The sequence below is a fragment of the Halictus rubicundus genome, chromosome 16 (genome assembly GCF_050948215.1).
Source record: "Halictus rubicundus isolate RS-2024b chromosome 16, iyHalRubi1_principal, whole genome shotgun sequence".
NCBI classification, from domain to species: Eukaryota; Metazoa; Arthropoda; class Insecta; order Hymenoptera; family Halictidae; genus Halictus; species Halictus rubicundus.
Genome location: NC_135164.1, coordinates 6950861 through 6967098, shown reverse-complemented (window position 1 = coordinate 6967098; position 16238 = coordinate 6950861). Strand labels below are relative to the sequence as shown.

The following is a 16238-nucleotide window of genomic DNA, read 5'->3' as shown; positions in this document are numbered from 1 at the left end:
CGATAGCCTTAGGGCAAAAAGAGCAGAGTATCGGCAACACGGTAACGCGAGTATTGATTATCAGTTCAGAAAGCTGGTTCGATGGTTTGGGAATGCTTATCGAGCAGTCTTGTAAATTACGCGCATTAAATTTCCCGAAAATCGATAAGCTTAATTTCATTGGCGTAACAACGTTATTATCGTAACCCGAGAGGAGGGTCCACACCGTCCACACTCGTTTATCAAATCACATAAAACGTTGGGATAGCAACGTGTAACGACGTTTACGTATCGTTACAGCCTGGTTACAAATTACACGCCGTTTGTACGCCCGACCGTAACAAATGCAGTCGCGACAAAACTTTCGAGTTATTGCCAGTCGTTTCCCACGGAAAATATGCAGCCAGCGCGCGTGCAGCGTGCCTACGATTTATCGCTTTCAATCGTAAGGATTTTGTCCCGTCTCCTAACGTATCGAGACACCGTTTCCCCAGTCCTCGCGAAAGTAATTGAAAACCGAATTCGTGGACGCCGCACAGTGGGCAATTTGGACAAAATCGGATTCAAAATCAAAGAACTTTCGATAGGAATGAGGTAGAGCGATGAAATTTTTTTTAAATGAAAGCTGCAACTTTGTAGAATATGGGAAAAATAGGGAGATTATTACCATCCAATCATTTCAATGAAAAAATGACTTCACTAGTTTTTGTCACAAAAATCTATTTTTTGCAAAATCCTGAGGCCGTAGACAAATTTTGAGACCAGATTTGAAATCAGCGTGAAAAAATCTATGGGGAATGATGTATAGCATGTTAAAAAAAAATTTTTTCCGTGCGTGGTATTGGAAAACGTAAAATTTTCTTGAATTTGTGCGCGTTTAACGAATTTTCTCGAGGTTAAAAAACGTTTTTACCACAATCTCTCTATTTTTCCCATATTCTACAAAGTTGCAGCTTTCATTTAAAACAAAATTTCATCGCTCTACCTCATTCCTATCGAAAGTTCCTCGATTTTGTCCAAATTGCCCATTGTGCGCCGAAGACACCGATGTCTTTGCCGCGCTTACTTTCGAACGGGACTCGATCGGTTAAAAAAGTGCGGTTCGCGGGACTTGAGGAATTAAAGGGATCCGTTGAACAATTGGTTCGACTGCGGAACAATCGGGACGGGTCGATGCGATTTTCTCTGCTGCGTTGTTTCGTTTAAAAAGCGACTCGGTCGAGGTAAAATAGAGAAACGTGGTTCGCGGGACTTGAGCGACCGGAATTAAACGGATTCGTTCTAGAATTGGTTCGAATCGGCCGCGGAACAATTGCGACGAGTCGACGCGATTGAACGGCGGCTGCAACTGCCACCGGCACCGCGGTTAGCGTGCTCTGAGTTAGCTTAATTTGAGATTACATTATTGCAAACCGATCGTCGCGCGGCACGGACTCGCGCCGAAGTCACGTTATACTTGATCTAAACGTTCTATTTGCACAGCGCAAACTGTACATTTCGCCGTATTAGAGGCTGCGCCGCGTGAATGGCCGGCGGTTTAATAATGTGACCGCAATCGGGCCGCAGGGCATCGCACCGGAACCTGTCGACTGCGATGTCGCGCGTCATCGATCACGCGGAATCAACCATACAGCACGAGCTTATCAAAATCTTCGAAACTCCGGTGCTCCGACGCTACGATAGAATCTATCGTCCGTGGCAACGGTTCTGCGGCCGTCAAAAAGTATAATTTCATAGCCGCGAACGCCGATTTATTCTCAGCTTCCACATACTAGTCAGCATTCCTGAAGAAAATTGCGCAAATTCTACGACTGGGAATAGAATTTTTGGAGTGCTAGTACCCAAAGATCGAGCAAATTGTTGACCATCTCCTCCAAGGATTCTGATCGCAGATTAACACGAGAAGCGTACACGTAGATCAGAAGACTATCGGAAGTAGCTAGATCGTCAGGAGACTTTGATACTTCCGTGACGTCGATTGACATCGTTGGTAGCCATTTCGATGCGGTTTCGGAAACAGTCGAGATAATTTGCGCAGCGACGTCGTCGTTGCGATCGTTTCGAATCAGTATGAAAACGTCTCGAGTGTTTGTCGATCGCATGATCGCGTGGACGAGGACTTCGAGTCGATTGCCGTTCACGGGGTCCCGTAGAAATCTGTTTTCGCCCGACGAGCACGTGAAAATCGCAATCCATGTCGGTACAAGTACGCTCTTCATCTTATCTTCATTTGCCAGGAACGCAAACAATGATGTATCGGTACTAGCGTGTCGATCGACTGCTCCGATGGAACTGCAGACTTCCGGAGTCGCACCGGTGGTCGCAGTAACAATGTGCATAATTATAGCGATGGTTTATGTATGCTTTTCTGTAAAATTCAACGTTCGTATGAAATATTCATAATTGTTTATGAGCTCTCCACAGGATCGAGTCCGGTCTTCGGCAGAGGATGATACACATAATTGCATGGTCGACTTGTGTAACATTTCGCGGGAAATGCTCGACGATGTTTCCGCAGAGTGAATATCGCTTTCCATTAGCAAAATGAAGCCACATTATTGAAGCTTGTTATACACGGTGTTGTTATCAGACTGCGGAATGTATATATTAATAACAAAGATACGAGTAAGTGAAAAACATAACAGTAAACATTCCCGGACAATTTAAGCATTCACATGATTTACAATTTATTAAGATAATTAATAGAAGAAATCAATTTGCTTGCAGTTACTGTCTCTTGCGATGCACAACATTTTTATCTTGTGTAAACATCCGCGGTCTGTTTTATTTTATCTTTGGTAATATTTAGGTTGCGTATCTTTATGCAGAATAAAAATGTTGAGTGTTGTAAGAAACAGGAGCCAAGTGAAAAGTTCTTTTCTTCTTCAACGATTTTAACGAGTTGAAAATGGTGCTACGATGTTTTTGTAAATTCTCTAAATCTCTGCACTATTTTAAATTGCATCCACTCATTTTTGTCATAAATGCATGAAATCCGTAGTCTGGTAATAATGGAAACAGCTATAATAATAGTACGGGCGGATGAATTATTTATAACAGGTGGCACTGACAAATGAGAATGATGATCATTTCTCGCCAATCTCCGGAGAATAGAAAATTAGTTCGGTTGCTTACGAAACTCGACAGAATATTCGTTGAATGAGAATTGTGCCAGTGACAGTGGCCAGGTGTTGCCGATAATTTCTTCCCACGATTCGGATTGTAATTTCAACTCGCCTGTGTATATGTAAATTAGGAGGGGTAGGCAGTGAATGTAATTGGCTCGTGGGTTTCAATACCTTCGACATTTCTATGAGGTATTATCCTAACAACAGAGCTTCGTTAACCCGGACGTGCGGATTTCTTCATGTCAGTCATGTTAGCCTTATCGGGTATGGTACTTATGTAATCTTAAGCGATCCGTCTTAAATGTTATCAGTAGACTACGAATTTTATGCATTCAGCTTACAAACGAATAAGTGAAACGCCAAACAGTCAAAATAACAAAATTTTTATAAATTGCTTAACATCGTCTTCTGAAACATAACTCTGTAGTAATTATAAGAAAGGGTTTTTATGGAAGGGAATACAGTAATGTTTATGTTAATTCGAGGGATGCTTTAACCCTGAAGAGACATTTTGTCTTGTAAAGTGACAAATTTTAGAATTCACCCCGCACGTATGACGTCAGTACAGGAATTGCGTTAAACATAGGTCTTGAATGGATATAACTATGTGCTTTCATTCACCTGTGGTCTCGGCAGACGTTAATTAATGCTTCAAACTATCGGAAGCTGCAGATTAATTCGATAGACACGGACTCGCAGGCGTCAGTTACTCTCGCGAATTCGAGTTTGTAACCGTGTGGAAACAGGAACTGTTTAAGAATCACGTCAGGCGATTTAATTAGTTGATCGATTGCGGAGCAATATCGTTGCAACCCGGCCGCTGAAAACAGAACAGAACGGGTTCGTGTGCGGCCAAATAACAGTACCTGCACAATGATCGCAGACTAATTCTGGCATTCTCGCGGTTAATTTATGCTTGCAATACGTCTCGATGGTTACGCGTGAGAGTTTGTGTGTGTGAACAAGGTTATCGATTGAAAACTTACTACCATCGAACAGCGAGACAGATTTTTCGTAAAGGGTTAGAAAAAGACAAGCCGATGCGAGAAACATGTTTTATCGATTAAATACTGAAAAAAGAACTTGAAAAGCAAATGTATCTACATTACTATTTCGTCGGCTAAACCGTGCTTCAGCTGATCAAATTACAAACATCCGTTCATTTTCCGACGGTGCACTTCGAACAATCGTCAAACCTATATTGCGATACCACTGAGAGGTGTTACAAATCTTTGAAAATGCAGGCGATGTCTCGAATGCACGTGGGGGACGGTGGTGGAAATTCGCACTTGCATATTGTGCAAAATGAATGTCCATGAAAGTCACTGCTCATTGTGTCACCAATGTGCATCGTCGTGTGACCGAGTATACATACTTTATTCTGATCTGTAACACGTGAGAAGAAACAGCTGATATTTGTTGCATCTTAACCCTTTGCACTCGAAGCTATTTTAACTCGAAAACGAAACATTTCTCCCGACCTAGAATACGTCCGTTCTACACATCATTTTGTCGTGTTATACACAGGAAAGTGGTGCAATTTACCCATAAAATACCGAAATGTTTCGTAATTCATTGAATACAAACAAATTTAATAATGTACAAAATTTCGAGTGCTAAGCGTTAAATACACAATCGATCGATTAAATACACCGCAATGTCTACGTTCGATCGAAACTCCAGTTGATTCCCCGTCGAGTTATAACACCGCGGTAAGTTCCGCATAGTTTTAGTGAAATTGTGGGTAAAGCTCTCACAGATTAGAATGTGTTCTAAAGTTCGATACAGTTCCAAGTCCAAGCTTGTAAGTACCAGATTCCAATTTGGTAAGTACCTTGCACATAGCTTAGCAAGTTCCGGCATAATTTGAATATGCGATGCATATTACCGGTTCGAGTTTCAAATTTAGAAGTAGAACTTTGCGCAACAGATAGAAATAAATATACGCATAATGAGATTCAGTTGAAGCATACTAGTTATTAATATCAGCGGGCTGATTTAATCGAGTAGAACAAAAGTAGAATAAGAATTTCAATGTTAAATCAAATTAGCTAACTGAAATTTCGAACAAATGATTTCTTGCTAATCGCGTGAATTGTTGATTACAGATTTGCAACGAAGAATAGGAAGATTAGAGGAGACGAGTATCAATATGTTTCTTTCGATTTACTGAAAACTTGATAAACATGATCGCAGCAATACAAGAGCGAGCAGTCGTTTCCGAGACATTATCCTATCGACCATCCGAGCGTTAAAGGATTATGTGGCTGATTACTGGAGCAATTATTCCGGTATTATTATTTGATTGGCGGTCTGTTTTGCTGGTGTGCAGTCCTTACTGACATTCTCTCATCTCGATTCGATGCCACGAGTAAAAAGTTTCAACGATTCGTTCAATTCGATCAGAACGATCCACTGAGACGTAATTGTGACGTATGCGCGCCGTTTCCTTGGAACAACCCCATAAAGCGGGGGCATTTTTCCGGCCATTATGCGATTCGAGCTACCGTTCGAGATTGGCCGCCTAGTGCCGGCGCACCTCCGTCGAAAATTTTCGTTTCGAATCGGAATAGCGATCTCACGATGGTACGGGGCAGCTTTGCCGCAAACTAACGATATCGCTACATCGATTGCAAGCCTCGTTGCAGCATTTAATTGCAACGTAACAGCACCCGCGGCAATGTTCGACCGTGGCTCCCTTTGCTTTGGTTCTCGCGACAACATGTTTCGTTGATTCTATAACGAAGTCGCCCACGGGAATCCTTAACTTTCCTTAACTACATAAAATATTCGATACGTTCGAAGCTCCTGCTTCCTGCAACGCTTCCAGTAATTTCATAATCGTCGGAAGTGCAGAAAAAGTATCGATTTTCCGAAACTGTTCTCGGCGCGGCGGCCACGCGAACGTCTTCGTCCTCGTTTTTGCTCCTCGAAGCACTTCAGCTTTCAATCTGGGAAGTTTCGAACGACTTTGCAATTCCGTGAAAGTACACGCCTCTTTTTGCGGCTGCAAACCATTCGATTTTTTTAAATAAAACTCCACGGAACTGGCAAAAGGTCAGTGTGGCACGTTCGAATATTATTTGCACAGTTCAACATTTGTGAGATACGCGTGTCAAGGTGAGCACGGTATTTCAATTTCGTCGCGAAGGACCCGAGTTTTTCTGCGATTTCGATCAAAATCTCGGGCTCGTTTGCATGCGACCGAATTTCGCGCGATGTTTGCAAATATAGAAACAGGAATTGCGTGTTGTAGAATAGATATTTTTGTCGATCCATACAATATTGAAAAATTTATCTTCAGTATCTTCAGAAGTTCGGTCACCGAGAAGTGTAACGTGCTCACGAAAGTACATATTCGAACGGACTTTAAAACAGTATAACCTTTTTTCAAATTGGATCAAACGACCTTATTTTTTTGAGCTATTAGAAAAATTGGTTTCCCGAATGACGTGCAAAAAAGATTGCGAAACAATTACAATTGGTAAGAATTACACGAGAAAATAAAAATGGCACTTTTTACAACTTTTTTATTTGAGCCTGCAACGAAAACTTAAAATATGCGTTTTGTACAATTATGTTAGTTACGCACATGCTGCAAATTTCTTCGAAATCGATTAATCAAAAATCGTAGTTTTTCACGACTTTTGGTCAGTTCCACAGATTCATCTTTTGATGCGTGCCGTTTTTATCTGCGTCAACCGATTTCGATGAAACTTTCAGTATGTGTACAACTAACACACATCAACAAAACGCATATTTTAAATTTTACTGGCTCAAATAAAAAAGTTTTGGAAAATGCCATTTTTATTTTCTTACGTAATTCTTACCAATTGCAATTGTTTCGAAATCTTTTTATGGTTCCTAGTAATCGCAAATTTTAAAAAATCTTTTCTGCACATCATTCGGTAAACCGATTCTTCTAATCGCTAAAAAAAAGTCAGGTCATTTGGTGCAATTTGAGAAAAGTTATACCGTTTTAAATGGCGTTCGAATACCTTCGCGACCCGGTATATATCGGTTGTATCTACTAAGTTATCATTTTGATTGTTAGTTCTATTGTTAATCCAGCACTGCAGCTATGTAACTGTTCTATTATCCGCGCACTCATGTTCCCCCGATTAGTATGAATAATCGAGGTTCTGATCTGCTTAAAGCTTTGTCATGAAGCTCCCACTGATTGGTACTGTATCGTGAATTAAGGTGAATTAAATATAATCCGTGTTATGCCATGTTTTTGATGTTATTCCAATCAGAAAATTGCCATGCCTCATACGAAAGTCAAGAGAACCAATTAGTGTTCCTGATTTCTCAAGAATTTCGAGAATTCTCGAGAATTTTTAATAAAATAAAAAAATATTGGGAAACTTATCATATTTGGAATATCGTTAATAATATTTATCGAAAGGGCTAAAAACTTTACCGCAGTGTTTATTCCTGTTCAATATGTACATAACTTTAAAAACAAGGAAAAAATAGACGCCAAATATAACCGATAAATTTATTTATTCAAAACCAAACTTTTATAAAGCGAAACATTACGCTTTTGTTTCGAATTGACTTCTTAAGAAGCGTAATGCGTCTAATGTAGAATCAGACAATCTACTTCTTTCTTTTTTGGTAACAAAATCTGTAGCCGTAGAAAAATTTCTTTCATTTTGTGTGGACGTTTGCTTTATCGTGTACAGAACATCCAAAAGTTGCTGAAGATTGGGTGTCCTTTTGGGTGTGCGTTACCTCACATCGACACGCATTCGCAACAATTATTATAAATATTCGCATTGCAAACATGCATACGTAGGCATCGATATGCTGCCTGCAGATATGCTTATACGTACGCGATTGATTAGTAATATGCAATTTGAGTGAACTGAAAATTCATTTCCGAAAATATGTTATAAAATAAATGAGACTCGTAAGAATGTTCCTAGATTTAAATTTCTCGAGAAATACTGGAATTTCCCGAGAAACGAGACAGAATCAATTACAAAATTTCTCGAGAAATACTGTAATTTCTCGAGAAACGAGACAGAATCAACTATAAAATTTCTCGAGAAATACTGGGATTTCCCCCGAGAAACGAGACACAATCAATTATAAAATTTCTCGAGAAATACTGGAATTTCCCGAGAAACGAGACATAACCAATTATAAAATTTCTCGAGAAATACTGGAATTTCCCGAGAAACGAGACAGAATCAATTATAAAATTTCTCGAGAAATACTGGAATTTCCCGAGAAACGAGACAGAACCAATTATAAAATTTCTCGAGAAATACTGGAATTTCCCGAGAAACGAGACAGAATCAATTATAAAATTTCTCGAGAAATACTGGAATTTCCCGAGAAACGAGAAACAATCAATTATAAAATTTCTCGAGAAAGAATTCCCAAGAAGGAACACTAGAAACGATAGAGCGTTCATCTCGAGGAGCTCTGGGTAACGGGAAAACGCAGAGGACACGCGTGTATCGGCAAAGGATCAGAAAGTGAGCAGTGCTCGAAGATTAGATCCGCGCCGGGCAAAAATGGTGGACGGAACGAGGCAAACGAGGAACGCCAGGGCTTTCGGAGCGGATGGCGAACTTGAAGACGGAACTGGTCCGTCGAATCTGCATTTACATAGCCATCCACCGTATTTCACGCAAATAGAATGGCTTTGGAGACACGGCCTTTCTCTTTTCTTACCGCGAACGTCGCTCCACGGCGAATTGAAGGGGCGAGAGGGGGCCGAGGGGAGGGCGGGGACGAAGGAGCAAAGGGGCAAAAAGGCAAAAAGGCTTTGAGCTTACGACAATGCCGCTTTAAGTCGACTTCGAGGAGGTTCGCAAGGAGGAAAACTCAGTCGGGGACAAGGGTGTATTGTCGCGCGCACAAACAGCGAAATCCTTCTTTCGTTGGAACGCATGTAGGTCACGTAAGATCTTTCTTTAGGGGGGGGGGGAAGGGGTCGGTCACATAACTTTAATCGATTTTCTGCCGGAACAATACTCGGGCAATAGTCGTGGCTCGGACAAATATCGACCGGTCAAGGGAACCGCCGAACCAAAGAAATTCCGTGACCCCGTCGGTCCTCTTTTATCACCGTTTCCCGTCATTTCAACGAAAATCTGCAACGATTCGTTCGGATAGATCGCGGTACGAGCACCGAAGCTTGATCTCCTTTGACTTATCGATTTTTCGAAACGCGCGATACACGCATAACAACCGAAGCACCGTTTCCACCATGCTGAAAAACTTATCGTGCACCGTAGCAGTCTCGGGCTGAAGGGAAGAGGAAATGGAGAACGATATAGATTAAAACGCGGCCGAGTCAAAAGGGTCCCGGCGCGGCCGTCCCTTTTGTAAGTCTGCGATACCATTGAAAAGCTTTCGAAAGGAGCTTCCAGGTTTATCATAATTGCAATCTAGCGACCCGATCTTCCCTCCTACCAGCGAACAATCCTCGTCAACCATCGATAACAAACCGTACGGACTTCGGGAATTAATATTTCGATTATGGTTAGCATCGATGAACAAATAACGGGAAAGTACGCCGGAGGAAGGACAAATATTTTATTGCAACAACGCAATTGAAAACACACGTGCTCGCGAGCACTGTTGTTTCACAAAGTGCTGGGAAGATATTGTACACATACATAATTTACGAAATTATAAGACGCCTGTTCTTAAATCTGCCGACCATTAAAAGTAACTGATACATGTGTCTTATAAAAATTACGAGATTGAATTTATTCGGATTTTGTGCGGTTCGTGTAGTGATACATGTTCTACTAAATATATTTATTTAATCATTTTCCACCAGAACATCTTCATAATTTCAGTAATTTTAAAATAGAAAATCTGGAACCAGTCAGTTTGACAAAATATCGAGTCATAGTCGTGATGAAGTTTCTGAACAGAGTCCAATAAATATGTATGTTATTAATTTCCTTCAAACCGAAATAAAACTCCATTGTTATGTCATTGTTAATGTACAGCTACTGAAGAAAATATATCCATACACAACAGATATAAATTTTCTCCTTTCTTTAAGGAAATTACGAATTACAAGAAAGTTCTGGTCACAGTAACCGTTAAATAAATCGCAGTGCAAGGGGTGTGATCGCCGAAGCATCCGACAACAAAGTACGAGTCGAGTATTCGAAAATTTTCACCGAAGAAAAAAATGAATTTGCGTATGCTACGTTGTAACTCGGTGCGCCGTGCAACACGCAATTAAATAACACTTGTTGACGAAAATTTGTTAAGTCAGGTCACGTTCCGAGACCGTTTGGAAATAATCAGCTCCCCGAAAAATACGAGAAAAGACAAGAACAAACCGCAGTGTAATATCACAAAAGGGAAGGGTACGTCAAATTTGCGTTCAGCAGCTGCTTTACGTCTAGCACGTGCCTGCGCTAGTGCGAACACCGACGACATAATTTTCTCCACGCGATCCTCGAAACCGACAGTTACCATACGCATCGTTAGGTCTTGGAAGCGTTCCTTGTACGGTGACCTCTTCTTCAAGGCAAGCAGGACGCTCCGGATCTCCACGCAGAAGTTGTTCAATTTGAAGAGATGCTGACCGTACGCGTCCCGCCTCGTTTTCACGATCAGCTCGGCGAGTTGACGCTCGAAAAAGTAGGATGTGTTCGCACGCGATTCCAGCTGGAGGGTGTGCTCGTCGTAAGTCAGCTTCCAAGGGAGCATGTTCCTCTTGACGCTCCACGGTACGTGGCTCGAGTTCATAAATTCCGGATACGTCGTTTCTTCGATCATCACGACGAGTCCCGATCGCGCGAGATCCTCGAAATCGTCGATCTCGAATTCTTGGTGCACGAATGATAACTCGAAAATTTCGCTGTAGAACACGGTGGTGTACACGAGCGAAACCGTCACCAACGAGAGAAACAAAACTTTCTCCCTGCAAGTAGTCGGCAACGACGTGACGGAAAAGCCGAGAAGCACATTTATCAGGTACATCGCTCGTCGCAGACGCTCGTCGACACGGAGACATTTCGATGCGACGAGAAACGCGATCACTATGGCCGCGCCGAGGCAAATCGTGATGAACAAGTTCCACAAGATCACCGTTTTCACCGGCAGAATAGGGGTTATCAGACACATGTCCGTGCTCGAAAACACGTCGATGTGATCCACAGTGTCGTCGAATTTCGACAGGTAATTGAAACGAGGAGGGTACACCGCTGCTTCGGAGATATTGTTGCATATAAAAAGACTGAAATTCATGTTTGCAGAGAGGACGCTTATTACTGAGCTACGGAAGTAGGACTCGGTTACAGAATGGGCGCTCGTCAGGTCAACTTCTTCCATCGCTTGACAGCACATAGGCTGTTTATGCATATTCTTCACTTTATCCGGGTACCATGTGAGGTTGCCTACAGGATCATACTCTTTCGTGTAGATATTTGAAAACGGATTGTACCGATGAGCGATCACGAGTTTCATCGACGACGGGACTTCAAGAATCTCCACTCGAATAACTTTCCGGGTCCACAAGTACTTGTAAAAGTCCTCGACGTGGGTATCGCGTTCATCTTCTACGAGCAGGAATAGAATTTTTGGAGTGTGAGTATCCGAAGATACGTCGAGCAAATTGTTGACCATCTCCTCCCAGGATTCCGATCGCAGATTAACACGAGAAGCGTACACGTAGATCAGAAGACTATCGGAAGTAGCTAGATCGTCAGGAGACTTTGATACTTCCGTGACGTCGATTGACATCGTTGGTAGCCATTTCGATGCGGTTTCGGAAACAGTCGAGATAATTTGCGCAGCGACGTCGTCGTTGCGATCGTTTCGAATCAGTATGAAAACGTCTCGAGTGTTTGTCGATCGCATGATCGCGTGGACGAGGACTTCGAGTCGATTGCCGTTCACGGGGTCCCGTAGAAATCTGTTTTCGCCCGACGAGCACGTGAAAATCGCAATCCATGTCAGTACAAGTACGCTCTTCATCTTATCTTCATTTGCCAGGGACGCAAACAATGGTGTATCGGTACTAGCGTGTCGATCGACTGCTCCGATGGAACTGCAGACTTCCGGAGTCGCACCGGTGGTCGCAGTAACAATGTGCATAATTGCAGCGATGATTTATGTATGCTTTTCTGTAAAATTCATCGTTCGCGTGAAATATTCATAATTGTTTGTGAGCTCTCCACAGGATCGAGTCCGGTCTTCGACAGAGAATGATACACATAATTGCATGGTCGACTTGTGTAACATTTCGCGGGAAATGCTCGACGATGTTTCCGCAGAGCGAATATCGCTTTCCATTAGCAAAATGAAGCCACATTATTGAAGCTTGTTATACACGGTGTTGTTGTCAGACTGCGGAATGTATATATTTATAACAAAGATACGAGTAAGTGAAAAACATAACAGTAAACATTCCCGGACAATTTAAGCATTCACATGATTTCCAATTTATTAAGATAATTAATAGAAGAAATCAATTTGCTTGCAGTTACTGTCTCTTGCGATGCACAATATTTTTATTTTGTGTAAACGTTCGCGGTATGTTTTATTTTATCTTGGGTAATATTTAGGTTGCGTATCTTTATGCAGAATAAAAATGTTGAGTGTTGTAAGAAACAGGAGCCAAGTGAAAAGTTCTTTTCTTCTTCAACGATTTTAACGAGTTGAAAATGGTGCTACGATGTTTTTGTAAATTCTCTAAATCTCTTCACTATTTTAAATTGCATCCACTCATTTTTGTCATAAATGCATGAAATCCGTAGTCTGGTAATAATGGAAACAGCTATAATAATAGTACGGGGGGATGAATTATTTATAACAGGTGGCACTGAAAAATGAGAATGCTGATCATTTCCCGCCAATCTCCGGAGAATAGAAAATTAGTTCGGTTGCTTACGAAACTCGACAGAATATTCGTTGAATGAGAATTGTGCCAGTGACAGTGGCCAGGTGTTGCCGATAATTTCTTCCCACGATTCGGATTGTAATTTCAACTCGCCGGTGTATATGTAAATTAGGAGGGGTAGGCAGTGAATATAATTTGCTCGTGGATTTCTATACCTGCGACATTTCTATCTGGAATTATTCTAACAACGGAGCTCCGTTAACCCGAAAATTCGGATTTCTTATTTTTGAACTGTCTTTTTTTAGTAATTATAACCGATCCGTCTTGAATGTTATGACTACGCTGCGAATTTTATGCTTTTAGTTTACAAACGAACAAGTGAAACGGCAACAGTCAAAATAAGAGAATTTTTATTGATTGCGTAACATCGTCTTATAACACCGCGGTAAGTTCCGCATAGTTTTAGTGAAATTGTGGGTAAAGCTCTCACAGATTAGAATGTGTTCTAAAGTTCGAAACAGTCCCAAGTCCGAGCTTTTAAGTACCAGGTTCCAATTTGGTAAGTACCTTGCACATAGCTTAGCAAGTTCCGGCATAATTTGAATATGCGGTGCATATTACCGGTTCGAGTTTCAAATTAGAAGTAAAACTTTGCGCAACAGAAATAAATATATACATAATGAGATTCAGTTAAAGCATACTGGTTATTAATATCAGCTGGCTAATTTAAACAAGCAAAAATCTAACTGAAATTTCGAACAAATGCTTTCTAGTGGGGATAATTCTGCGACATTTATCATCCAGGTCTTGGCGACATATATAGAGAAATTACTGTATTGTCATAAGATAAACCATCGAAAGAAGGTTCGTTGTCCGCAAAGTCGCTTATGCCCGGGCAATCATATTCTTTGCCCGCACTATATGTGAACAGCGGAAGTCATTAAGTCAATCAAGCACAATTTGCCGCGGCGCTTTATTACTTTCTAGAATTACTCGAAGGGAATTCCCCATATCGGTGCATCGATCAGAGGTGACAAACCGTTGACGTTTCAACGCGAAAACAGGAATATCTTAATTAAAATCTGAAACCCATCAACAACGGTGGAAAACGATGCAGAAAATTCGACGAAAGCGTTTCGGCAAATTTATCCACCGATTCGCACACGGCGATGATTTATTCGCTGGTATGTTTCACAAATTTTTACCCTGTAAATGTCCTCTCGCGAGTCTCGGTTGTCCCGGTAACAAATTCTTCGAAAATTACCGATGACATCGGAGCGAATCGCGTCCCCCCTCCCCCCGAGAGTCAAAACAAAAAGAAAGATATATGGCAGCTCCGACGAAAAAACGAATCCTGATTAATGGCGCAAGTTTCCAGCGCCTCCGCGAGTGCTGACCATGTTCAGAATTTATAATGGCGGAATACATTATAATGGTCCTAGGAGCTGAAACTCGTCCCCTTCCGTCGCGACGCCATTGTTTTCGATGGTAATCACGAAAGAATAACGCGGTTCCTCCTGCAATTAGAGCTTCATCTTTTGATCGATGGCGGCAATTATACTCGGAATCGTTGATCGGAGACAACAGCCGCTTCATTCCTCACCCTCCACCTCTGGCTAAATGTCACTCCCTCTATTATATTCTGCAGCGAAGATCGCGTTATTTCCACAAGATACATGTGCGAAATTAACTGTTTTTTCATTAAAGAAATAACTCTTCAACGTTTTTAATGTCACAAGCACTCGTAAAACAAGGAACCAAAGGCAATTTTTAACCCTTAGAGGTCGACTGTTAGTGTTACTACCATAATCTGTCGATGATTCAGATTTTCTGATATCCTTCCATAACTGTTTCCAGCGCTGGAGAGTAAACATATTGTTCCTGGACTTTTGTATTTAGCACAAGCAGAAATATTTATTTTAACCCTTAAGTGCATAGGTAAACTAAATATTAGGAACATGAGTGCATACATGGGGTCCATTGAGGACTTTGATTGCAGCAACAATTTATTTCTGTAAACACATTAACCCTTACATGCATGAGTGGGGTCCGCAAAGAACCCCAGTGTTGGATTTTGTGTTAACATTTTTAGCCGCGCCATTTTTAGTTTACAACAATTTTACAGTTTTACAGAAAGTTTGCAGAAATAAATTGTTGCTGTAATCAAAGTTAGCAAGGAATTAGGTAAGTGGGGTCCTCAATGGACCCCATGTATGCACTCATGTTCCTAATATTTAGTTTACCTATGCACTTAAGGGTTAAACATAACCTAAATATTGACAGAAGCAAATAGTTGAACTCTCGGTTCACAAATGGCGCGGCCAAAAATGTTAACACAAAATCCGACACTGGGGTCCTTTGCGGACCCCGCTCATGCATTTAAGGGTTAAAAAATATGACATAACGTTCGCTTGTCCGCTTCTTACGCGTCAAGAATAGCTTTTGTCGATGTAGAAATATGAAAAATAATAGCAATTTTTGATTCGGAAGAACGGAAACAACTTTGCCGGGTTATTAGAGTACAAGTACGTAAAAATGGAACCTGAAATTGCTGTTGTTAAGGGCAAAAAAGTAAGATACAGGATTAACAATGGGACCTCGTGTTGTAAATATCGAAGCTCCACAAGAGCCGGCTACGGTGCACAGACATGAACGTTTAATAGTGCTATATTCTTTTTATTAGCCGCTTTTAAACGGAACACACGTGTTCCGTGGTCATAAAGGGGTAAGCATTCGACTCACCTTGTGAGTGCTGACCGCGTGCGCGCCATCGAAGATATAAAGATGATCGTTGCAGTCGAGCTTCAACTGATCGAATCGAAGCATGAACCGCTGCAGAATGCTATGGGTCTGGAAGGTGATGGTGCAGCTGAGGTCCTTCTCGTTTTGCGACACGAGTACGGCTCCATCTATCTTTCTATACATATCCTGTATATAGTCCTTCCTGCATATGTCGCTCATTTGATCTGCAACAAACCGAAAATTCGATAGTTTTCGAATGGCGGAAACGAGTCGGCGAAAACGGGAGGAACAAAAGTTGGTCGCGCGACGCTTTCGCCGCGAAGAATCTGCGAATCAGTGTTCTTTCGGCCGTTATGGCTCGTCCGGATTTGGTCGAACGAGAAAATAAAAAGGCTCGGAACATCGCGCCGGAGCGGGACGGAAGGCGGAGAAACTCGATTGAAAAGTTTCGCGCTCGGTGTTGCGCTTCGGGCCATCGGGAGTGCAGCCATCAGATGCGTATACATAGTTCTACCCGTGACGTAGTTGCAACCTGCGAGAGTTCTCGAATGTGGGCCGGG

The 16238-nt window shown here is 41.7% G+C and overlaps 1 protein-coding gene across 2 annotated transcripts in view; it reads right to left on the bottom strand.

Annotated features, from left to right (window-relative positions):
- Nucleotides 1–16238, bottom strand: part of LOC143362018 (uncharacterized) — a 126957-nt gene that overhangs the window by 33877 nt on the left and 76842 nt on the right. For both annotated transcript variants that reach the window (XM_076801787.1, XM_076801788.1), the window contains exon 2: nt 15679–15902. In XM_076801787.1, the coding sequence (XP_076657902.1) occupies nt 15679–15902 (224 nt within the window). The remainder of the gene's footprint in view (nt 1–15678; nt 15903–16238) is intronic.